This window comes from Furipterus horrens, unplaced genomic scaffold (genome assembly GCF_987537825.1).
Source record: "Furipterus horrens unplaced genomic scaffold, mFurHor1.1.pri manual_scaffold_6, whole genome shotgun sequence".
Taxonomy (NCBI): domain Eukaryota; kingdom Metazoa; phylum Chordata; class Mammalia; order Chiroptera; family Furipteridae; genus Furipterus; species Furipterus horrens.
The window spans coordinates 184,766,978-184,780,187 of record NW_028327176.1 but is presented as its reverse complement, the minus strand read 5'-3'; the positions used below and the strand labels follow the sequence as shown (position 1 = coordinate 184,780,187).

Sequence of the window (13,210 nt, the reverse complement as noted above, 5' to 3'; positions counted from 1 at the left end):
TTGGATGATCGCCCTGTTGGAGGTATTGTTCTTCTGCTTCAAGCTCCCTCTTCTTACCCAGCCCACACACAAGAATGCCGTGTAGACTAGCGACTGGTCTGGGGCAAAATTGAGACGAAGACTCCGATTTGATTTGGGGCTTTTCCGAGAACCAACCCTAAGGAGTTCATAAGGGGTGGGTGGGTGAAGGAGAATCGTGGGTGGGCTTCACAGGTCCAGAGGGGTCCTCGCGTACCCTACTCCTTCCCTCCCGCCCTCTGTCTCTCCAGCTGCTCGCCTTCTGTGAGCTTCAGCACTATTTGTAATGTGATTTCACCTTCTCAGGCTCCAGCCAGAACGCTCTAGGGATGCGTCTCTACAGCTAACTCCTTTTTCTCCTTATTGCTCGGCTTTTTAGTTTGCCTTGCACAGCCCCTGGAGTCCTCTGGACGCCGCTCTTCTCGCGGCATTCCCACTGTCTAAATTTACTGAACTTTCTTCCTTTGTCTTTAGTCCTAGCTTTAGGATAAATTTTAGCTCTCCAAATAACACACATATTTAGGCTAAAATATTTTGTTAATTGGTACTGTTGGTTTTACTGATCTCAGATAACTGCATATAAAAAAATGCCCAGGAGACCATTTTGAGAGAATAGTGGGGATTTGGGACCAAGATGCAGGTCAGTGTGGGACATATTCTGTAAAGTGGAACTGAGCCTAGTTCCTTGCTGTGGTGACAGGCCTAAATTTTAGTCAAGTGTCATGACTGCAACATGTCTTATTTTTGCCTAAAATTTAGGACAATTGTTGCCTTTGTTATGCCCTTTTTTCACAAAGATGATTAGTTTCTTTGGTGACAAATTTTATTCTAACATGTATAAATAAAAAATCAGTTTGGGATTTCCCAGAAAATATAATTTAAGCACTTTAACGCCATTATTGTTGCTGAAAAAGTTATTATGAAATTTCTGTTTATTATATATGAAGTATGTGTTTATATCTAATAATATGTCGTGTAATTACGTAAAATAATGTTTTTTAGTTTTTGGAATATTTTCACTATTGTTACTATTGCAGGAGGGATTCTAACTTGTTAAATATTTACGAGAACCATATACAATAGCTATTGGATAAATAGATATGTAGAATACTAGCCGGGTGCATCTGCAAAAACAAAACATTGTAGTAAGATTGTCTACCAACTTTTAGAACTGCTCTTCAATGATGTACAATTTTCTTCAGATTCTCTACTTGTTAGCATAAACATATGTCATTTAAACCTGAGTAAAATTCAACTTAGATGTTGTGGAAGAAAAATGGAAACTTCTTTAACCTAAAATGTCTCTCCTTCACACCTACACACCCACCCACACATATACAAAAAGGGCCATGTGAAAGCATTTTTTTTTTGTTTTCTGTTTTTGCTGATAGTCTGATTTTACACAAATTGTTTAAAATGTATAATGAAAAATGTGTATTTCAGATATTTTGTCTTCTCTGATTTGAATATTCAAAGAAGTCAATAGAAGTCAATAATTTCTTTTATAAAACATGGGAGAAATATTTACAGATAGTTAAAAGACAGAATAAGCAATTCAAACTTAAATAAAAATTTCTTGATAAGGAGTCTTGATGGCTACTGTGATCTCCCCTAAAGAGACTGTAATTTCTTTTTCTGGGATATTTAACTCCTGTGGTTGAGGTGTAACCCTATGTGGTAACAGGGACACGAACTTACCAGTCCAATGTGAACCTGTAGTATTGTGAGACTGGAGTGATTACTTTCCAGGTTTATTGAAATAATCATCATTTAGATATCACAAGAAAAGAAGCAGGATATGTATCTTTTCCTTCTCTCACAAAAGGATAAAGAGAATGTTTTATTTTTGTTAAAGAACTTCAGGGAACCGTGTTCTAACTACAGGGGTAGTGAGAAGGCTGCTTGTGGGTGGAAACAGGAAACATCAGTGATAAATTGTGTGACTTTTTTTTTTTTCCCAGGTTCAGCTCAGCGTCTATTGATTTTAATTAGCACATTTTGTGCCTCAGCTATCGTTCCCCCTCCGCTCTCTCTGCTTGGAGAGTTTTTTTTTAGCTTCATCCTGCTCATAAACACCGCCACCTCCTCCCTCCTGCTCTCTTTACAAATGTTAGAACACAATCAGAAATTTCCTCTTTTCTTTCCTTCCTGCGTTTTCAGCAGGTTCCCTGGCGGGAGAAGCCCAGAAAGAAAACTCAAGGTAATTAGATCTCTTTTGTTTGTTTATCCCCATTTTTGTATGTGCGGTGTGGAGTGTGGTTTTTCTCTCGCATGCCTTCTGCGGGAGCAGCTTTTTGTCTGTCTTGCTGCTAATATCAGGAGGTGGATGGCAGATTAAGTTTTGCTTATTTTTGGATGGATTTTAAGAAATGACGACGTGCCGTTCATTTGGATTAATCCCTGGTGGTATGTCAGTAGAGTTTAGGAATCCCTGCCACTGGGTTGGAAAGGGGCCGTGTTTTAGGTGGACATTAACCCTTTCTCCATCTATTGCATAACTACTGCTGTTATTGCTGACAGCTTTGCTAGTACAACAAAGTGCCCGACAGCCTCAGGATTTTAATTTTTCAACTTAATTCTTGTTGAATAATATTCTTAGACTAACGCTTGCCTGTTAGTCTCCCTATTTCTTTTGGTCATGTCTTATACCTTCTAAGCACTAAATAAATGTTTAAAAATAAAATAGATAATTTACTTTTTTTTTGCATTTAGTTTACATAAATCTTGGTAAAAAGCCCAACTCCCAGGAGGTAAATAATGAAGTTACCTGTCCCATAGATTGGGGTCATATGTGACCACCGTTGCATGCCCTTGTTGCAGGTGTTTTCACAATGAGCCGGAGAAGGATATCATGCAAGGACCTGGGGCACGCTGACTGTCAAGGGTGGCTGTATAAGAAAAAGGAGAAAGGAACTTTCCTAGGCAACAAATGGAAAAAGTTCTGGGTGGTACTGAAGGCATCGTCACTATACTGGTACAGCAATCAAATGGTGAGTCCACTCTCCCCCTCCCACCCCAGCCTCTCAAACCAAGGGTGGATTAAAGATCCTTGTCAAGCAGACGATCCCTATGGGAAAGTTCATTTTTATTTCTGGGACTTGAAACAGAGCAAATAGGCAAGTTCTGGAAACCATTTCTGGTCTAATACATAAGTAGGTTATTCCACTGTATTTTGTGGAGGAGAAAACCACCCTGCTTGACTGACTAATCTTTGGTTGGGGAAGAGTGCCGACATGTATGACCTTACTAATGGAGGCTTTCAGTGTCTTTTAATGTTACTGTTGCAGGAGGGATTCTAACCATCTCAGGATTTACGTAGACAGCACTGGATATGGGAAATTTACATGTTAAGGTTTCTACAGTAAAGGGAACTCAGCTATGAGGGGAGTCAGTTGATTCGGTCCATAGGCGCTATTTCAGTTTCTCCTCCTTTATTATCTTTTCTTTATCCTTCTTTATTAGATGGGTTGGCTTTGGAATCACTGATGTGTGAGCCGGTGTTGTGCTGTTGACTCTTGTATCTTGCTCCTTAGTGTGTTCCGTGATAGCGTTGAACTACTGATACTTGGAGAGCACTTGACAAGAGAGCTGTCTAATCTGTCATTTAGAGGCAGTCACTTTTGTGGTCTGCTCCACAGGCTAGTTTTCTGTTGGAAAGGGCTAGGAATAAAGATACTGTGAGAAGGTGTACTGATCTTTCCTGGCTGGAGACATTTTGCAGATAATGATATTGTTGAATATTGAATGAGTAGAGACTTTTCACATAGGAACAAGCAGCCAATTTGCTGATCTCAGCAGAACTTGAGTTTGCGGGGTGAAGATTAGCAATGGATAGTTTTTGATCAATTAAGGGAAGGTTAAGAATTATTCAATAAGCCAGGGAAATTTTTTTTATATGGCACTATCCTTCTAAAGTAAGCTGTGTGTGCCCATAGCTCAAGCAACAGAGTATTAGAGAATATAATTTTATAACTGTAAAATAAGTGTTGGGTATAGTTTGCGAGCAAAATTTTCAGTTGATAAATATACCTTAGCTGGTCACCAGTTCACTGACACCTGTCCTGTAAAGATCGGACTAAATCGAACCCAATTCCCCTGTGCCTCGCTCTGCACCCCTCCCCCACCCTGGTCCCCAAGCTTACCACTTTAGTTACACCCCATGCAAAACAAGCTATGAAATTCTTTTATCAAGTTCAGTAAAAATATATTTCATCAAGCCTTTTGTGCGTTTTAACAGCTTCATCAAAGATTTGGGAGGTTCGTGAAAAAGAATCACCATGAAGAACATGCAGCCTCCCACTGTCCCCTTTTTCTCTCTTCCTGCTGCCCTCCTGGACACTCATCATCTGGCCTAGCATGGAATGGTTTTACCCAAATTTCAGGCAACCTGCTGCTGGGGTCTCACCTTCTCTCTGCAGGGAATTTTCCTAAACAAATACAGCTTCCTTCTTAAGAAGAATTAAGATTAGTATACATTTCAACCTCTCGTTTTATAATATTTTAGGCTCTTGCTTTTGGGTAGTTGTAGCAAGTGAGAGTCTGTATCTTTTATAAAATGAGAGGAGGACTTACTGATTTACCTTTTAATAGCTCCCTGGGAATTTCTGAGGCTGTTGGCATTCATTTTCTCATTCCATCAAATCATTCAGCTGGCATGTTCTGGGTGCTGCCCTTGTTGCAGAATTTAAAAGAAGCCCCCTCTGAACAGCACATAGTTACAGATTTGGTTTGTTCAGCTTCGTCGACTCATTTGGCTTAAGCTTCTCTTAGAGGAGCAATGAATTACTATTTGGGGCGATGGGAATCTCATGCTTCCACAGGGAGCAGCAGGGTTGATTGAGACTAGACTAGAAAAAGGAAAAAGAGACACTCTCAAGCTCCCCTTTCCTCTCGCAATTGCATGAAGCAATATTCAGGGAGCAAATCATGTACTTGGATGGAGTTGCTTTAGCCACGTAGTGAATACAACGAAACAAGACCAAAACACTCCCCCCAAAATGGAGACTAAATTTGCTGTTACCTGGCCACCTAACTAGTGGTAGCTGACAGAAGGACGCTTCCAACTCCTTAATTCTGTGAGTGTGTTATAGAGGAGGATCGTGGGCCCAGGATGGTTCCCGTGCACCGACCTGACTGTGTGCAGGGACCTGGATAAATGACATGATTAGATCACCTTGTTCTCTGCCTTCAGTAGGGCTCTGAGGGAACAACGCTAGCAATGAAATCTAGAGCAATTCTCATGAGGAAAGGCAGGTGTTCTCATGGGACCCCTTTGCTGGTCGCTGTTGGTCACTGACAGCAGCTGGGGAGACCACCTCTTTCTCTCCTCTCTTTGCTACTTTTTGCTGTTATTGCTGTTACCCGCTAACTGACTCATAACGTACCTTCTTCTTTCATGATGCTTTGCTGCTTCAAAGAGTACTACCCATCCTTCCTTGAGAAAGGTCAAGTCCAGACACTCATCTGCCTTTTTTCACACCTCGTATTATGTGCTAAGAATGTGATACAGCACACAGGAAGGCAGGCCAGGTCTTACAAAAGCAGGTTAAAGTTCACCAGCCATAAACATTCAGGTTGTTTAACGCCATTGGTTTGAAATCCACACAGTTGTTCTTCCTAACCCCTAGGATAAAGTACAAAGTCATTTTCTGGCTTGTGAGAATCTCCTGACCTGTGCTTCCCTCACTTCCCCGCCCTCCTTACTCAGGCTTCAACTATAGAACTTCTTTCAATTCCTTGTTAACATCATACATGCTGGCTGTCTCTTTAAGCCTTTGCATTATCAGCTCGGCGACTCTTGTCTTCCAGGTCCTAAGGTCTGTCTTCCTCCCAATCCCCTCAAGCGTCTTCTCTTCGTAGGTCAAATGTGAGTCCACATAGCCCTTCTGGGTGCTCTGACGTTATATCCTGTGACCTAAATTAAGTTGCCTCTTGTCTGTTCCCATAGCATTCTGTAATTTTTTAATTATTATCCTCATCGTCTTCGTTTGTACATGTTTGTTAGACTTTCTCCTTTCCACATTGGATGATATCTCTTTGGGACAGGATCACAAGCATATCTTTAACAACTTGAACAGAGTCTGACACTCACTGGGTACTCAGTGACTCTCTTTTGATTTCAAGTGAATCTCTTTTGATTTCATAAAAAAATGAGATTTGGGAATCATCAGCATTTATATTACCCCTGGGAGTTTTGAAAAATGGCATGGGAAATAAGGACTGCTTTTGATGAAAAATAATTTTCCAGTGAAGAGATTTCCAGTTCTATTCTTTAAAATAGATACAGAAGGGGTGTAATTTGAGGTTTGCTAGAAGGACTCCATGGTCTCAAATAGGTTCCATACAACTACTCCCATTTTACTAACATCTAGTCACGGGCTATTTTATTAGATTCTTTCTAACTGACCACCAGGCTGGGGTAGACATGTTGAGAGAGAGATGGAAGGTTTCCCAGGGAAACTCCATCCACAGTAGCATTTCACCTGGATACCAGGCATAGCTGGAGACCCAAGTTTGGGGTGGGTATCTTCTCTCTAGTGAAGGAGAAGCAAAGTTCCGAATGATTGTTTTCCTTCAGGCATGTCACTATGAAATAGTGGCAAGGTAAGTCCTTAAGATTTTAGTTAGTCATCAAAACTAGCTGATACTTAAAATTTTTCAGGTTTCCCACTTTTTCTATAACTTATTTTTCTTTTCTAAGAATTCTTAATTCAAATCTTGCTTAGTTCCTTGGGAACTATATTGAGGATTTTATTTATATCTAAGACAGACCATAAAGTAAATGTGCATTATATAACCCAGTTAAAATTAGTGAGGTTCTTAGCATGCACTCATTTTACTGGTGGGTTTTCTTACATTGTCCAGGGGCATGTGGGGACTGTCATTATGAGAACATACATATCATGCCGGTATACAACTTGGAGGCAGTGCCAAAACAATTTGGGCTTTAATTACAAAGTGCAGTTTAATATTAGTTATAGATTTTTAAAAATCTCTTTTTAAGTGAGCCCACAATGAGAAGTTTATCATCCATCCATTTATTCATCCACCCACCACCAGACACCTCCATGTCCTTCCACCAGTATTTATTAAGGATTAAGAATAATTTGGTACCTATGGTAAACACTATTATAGGTTTAAAAATAAGAGAAGACATTTCTTCTCTCTATTAAGAACTGGTGGAGGGGGAAAACAAATCTAAGTAAATGTCATTATCAGTGAAAAATTCATGAAAAGAGTGGCACTGAGTTTGAGTAACACCGATGAATTCTGTAAGTGCTGCGGGTAAGAGCAACATTTTGGGTAGAATGTGAGGGAGTTCTGCCGCAGGAGTTTCTATTCCTCGAAGGCTCTCTTTGCTTTCTACCTCGGAAGGTGTGTGATTCCGTTTCGTCATTTCCAAAGATGCGCAATTTCCTTGGTCAAAGAGGCCAAGCTTCTTTGCTAGATAACCATAGTTTTAACCTATCCAAACAGCTGTTTTTCTGTGTTTTGAAGTGACCATAGAAAGGCTTCAGGAAGAACATTCCCTTTAAACCAGCCTTGGAAGGCTTTTTTTTTTTTTTTTTGCGGGGGGAGGGGCAGAGAGTAGGGGGATGGGCATTCCGGTCTGGGGAGAAATGTGAAAAAAGGAATGAAAATCTATTGAGCCATGCCAACCCATGGTGCTGGGCACTATATTGAATTCTCATAACATGATGGGTTTTATTATTCCCATTTTTGAAGGGAGTTTACTAAAGCTCAGGGAATTTAAATAATTTGCTCAGGTCCCATAAGTAACATGGCAGAGCTGGGATTAAAAATATCACCTACTTATGCCAAAGCCAGACCCTGTCCTAGGGCTGCAAGGTGTGCCCATGTAGAGCGGCGCCAGGGCCAGTAGGCGGGGCCCTCATGTGTACAGCGCAGGAATGTGGGTTTGATCCAGCATGGAGCGGGGACCCGCTGCATGTTCTAATGAAACTGACCTATGAAAATGTTAACCTTGCAGCGATTAATGGAATGTATTGGAGAATGAAGGAGCTTTCTGATGGCCGTTTGGGGAAGGGTGATAAAAGGCAGGTATTGAGCCATAAACTCCTCGACTCTACGGTGGCAACTGGAAATTGGGGGCATATTACGTGAAAGGCAAGGCAAGGTGTGTTGAGAGCTCGAATGGAGGTCACAATGCCTTTGCGGGTAAAGTAAGAGTGAGCCCATGTTTTGGAGCCTGGAGAGACTGGAAAAATAATATGAAAGTGGAGGGAACAAATTTATGGCTAAAAATATGGAATTTCATTTAAATTCATTATTATTTTTTTTTTTTGGTTTATTTTAGTTGTGTATAAAATTACTAGAAACTTGTGTTGTTTTTGTAAACCCTTAATTGCTGCTGTATGAACAAGTCCTGGGACCCTGGGCTTCGTATAGGAAAGGTGAATCACCCAACTCTTCATTTCATAAAAAAACTTTTGATCAACTGATGAGTTTTGTAGGATAATACCTGGTTTAATACATACTATGGAGACTTCAGTTTTCTGAGAATCTAATCTGCCTGCCCAAATGTGATATTTCTCTCTCACTGTCTGAATGGTTCCATGAATCTGTGGATATGGATAAAAGTAACTGCCTCAATCATGTTTTCAGCCTTCAGCTGCCTGTGCACTACACGTGCATTTCAGAAGATTATAGATTTGACGGGGATTTTTCTTGGAATAAGTTTTTTGAGAAGCTCTACAGCCAAGATCTAATCAGTTTTTAGGTTAGGCAGAATTTACCTTTGTAGAAAATGATATGTGAAAGCCAGAATTTCTCTTTTTATGAGATGACTGTTCTGAAGGTTTCGGTATAAAAAAAATAAAGGATGGGTTAATTCTTCTTTGGAAAGAGGTGTTTGTCTTCTGTACTTTTCATTAGTGATCCCTATTAGCATAGATTTTGAAAAATGTCTGAGTGAGGTTAGCGTTTGATGAGAAGAAAATTTCTGTAGGAATTTATGAGAGCTCATTAAATTCTTTTTTTTTTTTTTTTTTTAACCCACTACACTTGAGGGAATATTCTTTAATTCTCTGGTTTCGACTGTGTCTCTAGAGTTTAGAACTAGTAGGCATAGAGTAGGCACCAATCTTTTTGAGCTAACTTATTATATTACTTATCAAGTAGTTATATAAATCAATTATAAACGCCCTGGCTGGTTTGGCTCAGTGGATTGAGCGTCGGCCTGCGAGCTAAGTGTCGCTGGTTCGATCTTCCAGTCAGGGCACATCAGAGAAGGAAAACTCTGACTCCAAAAAACCTCCGCTGCCTTGCGGCATACCTCTTCAGGGGAAAGGCTAAGGGAGTAAACCCTGACAGAAAATCCGGAGCCGGAGTCCCTAAGGCGGTTCGACGTTGTAGTCAACACCGGCAACTCCTGCGGCGCACCTGAAGCCAAGCTGTATTGACTCCGTCTTTCCCTTGGACCCTTCAGCTGCGAAGAGAGGGGGGGTCTGCTGCATGGGCAACAGCAGACCCTCCATATCACCCTGCCCAGGCTCTGTAGCTTCAGCTTCACTGGAGAGGACACTCCAGCATCATCGCAAGATGTCGATTCAACACGGGAGGAGACAGATACCGTGTCACTCCCGAGTCGGACTGCACAACCATTCTCGGCGGTGCAGATAGACTCTTAAGAAGCTACACCATCGCCTCTCGAGACGGACGGCTGCCGACGATATAAATCAATTAATCAAAGCATTATTGAGCACCTGACATGTTCCCAGAGTTCTGCTAAACTGAGATGCTTTATGAATTATGAGCTTGAACTCTGTATTTAAAAACATTTCTTATTTTTCAATTACAGTTGACATTCACTATTATATTAACTTCAGGGGTACAGCAGAATGGCTAGACGTTCATATAACTTAACAAAGTCTCACCCCATAAGCCTTGCACCCAGCTGACACCACATTTAGTTATTACGATGTCACTGATTATATTCCCTAAACTGTACTGTACTTTCCAGTGACTGTTTTGTGGCTGCCAGTTTGTACTTCTCAATCCCTTCATATTTTTCACCTCTCCCCTAGCCCCTCTCCCATCTGGAAACCATCAGTTTGTTATGCGAGTCTGTTCCTGTGTTGTTTATTTTTATGTTTTTAGATTCCACATGAAAATGAAATTATATGGTATTTGTCTTTCCCTATCTGACTTATTTCACTTAACACAGTACCCTCTAGGTCCATCTCTGTTGTTGCAAAAGGTAAGATTTCATTTTTTTTTTTTTTTATGGCCAAGTAATATACCATTTCTTTGTACCCTGACTGGTTTGGCTCAGTGGATTGAGCGTCGGCCTGCGAACTAAGTGTCGTTGGTTCGATCTTCCAGTCAGGGCACATCAGAGAAGGAAAACTCTGATTCCAAAAAACCTCCGCTGCCTTGCGGCATACCTCTTCAGGGGAAAGGCTAAGGGAGTAAACCCCGACAGAAAATCCGGAGCCGGCGTTCCTAAGGCGGTTTGACGTTGTAGTCAACACCGGCAACTCCTGCGGCGCACCTGAAGCCAAGCTGTATTGACTCCGTCTTTCCCTTGGACCCTTCAGCTGCGAAGAGAGGGGGGGGTCTGCTGCATGGGCAACAGCAGACCCTCCATATCACCCTGCCCAGGCTCTGTAGCTTCAGCTTCACTGGAGAGGACACTCCAGCGTCATCGCAAGATGTCGATTCAACACGGGAGGAGACAGATACCGTGTCACTCCTGAGTCGACTGCACAGCCATTCTCGGCGGTGCAGATAGACTCTTAAGAAGCTACACCATCGCCTCTCGAGATGGACGGCTGCCGACGACCATTTCTTTATCCATTTGTCTTTTGATTGTAGTATTTAATTCATTTACATTTCAAGTGATTATTTACAAGTATGTAGTTTTTGCCATTTCTATTGCTTTCTGGTTTTACGTTTCTTCTCTGTTTCTTATTCTCTAACTTTCTTACCTTGTATGTTAATGACTTTCTGTTGTGTTGTGTCTGGATTCCTTTCTCTTTATTTCTTACAGTCTCTTACAGATTTTTGATTTGTGGTTCTCATGTCCTTTATATATACCAATCTGTGTTTATAGCAGTCTGTTTCAGGTTCATGGTCACTGAAGTTGAAACATTCTAAAACCGCTGTCATTTTTACTTGCTCTCTCCACGTTTATGTGTTTCTCATTTTTTATTTCTTTTGTGTGTGTATGTTTGTGTGTATCCCTTATTTACTGTTATAATTATACACGGTCTTTCTAATTTTACCTTTCAACCTTTGTACTAGTTTTGGTTGATTCATTGTTTTTATTATATGTTTACCTTCATCAGTGACAGTTTTTTTCTTTGCTATATTTTCTTATTCAAATATTTTCTTTTTCTTCTTAAAGAAAGTCCCTTTAACATTTCTTGTAATACTGGTTTGGTGATCAACTCCTTCAGTTTTTTTCTTTTCTGTCATCCTTTTAGTCAAAAAACCTGTGCGTGTATCCCAAACAAAATTCCAATATTTACATTTTTTTCTGAAAAGACAATTCTAACCAATTAGGTAAAATTACTGAACTCTGTATCACCATCTGTCCCTCGAGTTTGTATTGGAAAGGAGGATGAGAAGACACAGTAAAGACGGCAAAATATGACGTTTCTGCAGCTATCTCGGAGAGTTTGCCTGATGGATAGAAGGGGCAGACGTGAGTTTTAGGTACTGCTTCCAAACTGGACACAGGAGTGATTCAGGACTTTCACAATTCTGTTACTTCCCTCTTTATAACTTCAAGTATGTGGAGAGGAGCTTTAAAACGGACATTTGGTTTAATCTGTATATATTGTCTATGACGCTATCACTGTGTCCTAATATTTATTTTCCTTGGTAGGTTCCTAACATTCTTCCAAAAATCGTGGTTTCACACCATAGATTTATGATCAGCCCCGTCTGTAGTTGGGGCCGGCAGTTTTTAATCACTTCCACTTGCACAATTCATACAGTGTGGGAACTATCGCTTATGTTGCCAATATTGTTTTCCTTTATATTCTTTCCAAACTTTTCAAAAGCTGTTGAGAAATTCGTCATGCCTTCTGTCTTGTCCTCGGGAGGCAGTGACATTGCTGCTCTGGACAGGATGCCAGAATTAGTGACGTGGGCGTGGCTCTTTCGCGGGCCAGAGCTCCTGGTGCGCAGCAGTGACCGAAATGCCCCTTCGAGGCAGGCCACGCTACCCTCGCTTCTCTGGTGGGCGGTGCGTGGCGCCTTCCGTGGCGTTGCCTCGGTTTCCGTTTTATCTTCCTGTGGTCGAATCCATCTTCTTGCTTCTTGAAAATGTAAATTAATTAAAAAATATTTAAAAACATGATACAATAACATGTGTTCATTTAGAAAAACTAGAATATATAATTAGGCAAAATAAAAAGACAGGCAGGCAGACAAAGAAATAAATGAATTAAAACCGTTTATTTGTTTCAATGAATCACGATCTTCCCATGATGGTGTGATCACTGTAAACATTTTATTATATTTCCAAACTTATTTTTATGTTTTCCAAAAATACAATGACAGTATACATAATGTTGTACCTTGATTTTCTCACTAAGCAATACATTATCAACATATTTCCATCTTAGTAACTGTGCATTCATAATATTATTTCTAGTGGCTGTATTACATATGGATATATTATAGTTTGTCAATCCATAGAATGTAAAATCAGAAATACCTTTTATTCTGAAATTTAAAAAAAAAATAGCTGACAGCAGATAGCATATACAAGCACATATATACTAACTTAAACATAAAGCAATACACATTTAAGTTACATGTAAATATAATTGTGTTTGTATAATGATTATTATGTGTGTGCGTTTATAAGTTAGTCATTCTTTTAAGCTAGCAGGCAGGAAGGTAGATTTTGCCAGCATGGTATAAGGGAGAAATGTTCCCTGGATTCTAGTTCTGCATTATCCTATGAGGCTGTGTATTCCTAGGTCAGGACTATAACTCACTCTGCATCCGTTTTCTTACAAGTATACTGTGACAAGAAAATTCCACAAAATTCAGAGTGACTATGAGAAGATCACATGCTTCTTAAAACAAAATGAACAAATTAAAGGAATACCTCCAGAGAAAGGCAAGTTTGAATATGTCTTAGATAAAATGTGCTTATATAATATTGTGATTTTAGGATACAGAAGAATTGCGGTAATGGTTTTCAGACACCAGA

At 40.2% G+C, this 13,210-nt stretch overlaps 1 protein-coding gene across 1 annotated transcript in view; it reads left to right on the top strand.

Annotated features, from left to right (window-relative positions):
- The first annotated feature begins 2,167 nt into the window (after nt 1–2,167).
- IPCEF1 (interaction protein for cytohesin exchange factors 1) overlaps nt 2,168–13,210 on the top strand; it is a 70,233-nt gene continuing 59,190 nt past the window's right edge. Inside the window, exons 1-2 of the mRNA XM_090280002.1 lie at nt 2,168–2,218; nt 2,839–3,008. Of these exons, the coding sequence (XP_090136128.1) occupies nt 2,850–3,008 (159 nt within the window). The 5' untranslated portion in view covers nt 2,168–2,218; nt 2,839–2,849. The remainder of the gene's footprint in view (nt 2,219–2,838; nt 3,009–13,210) is intronic.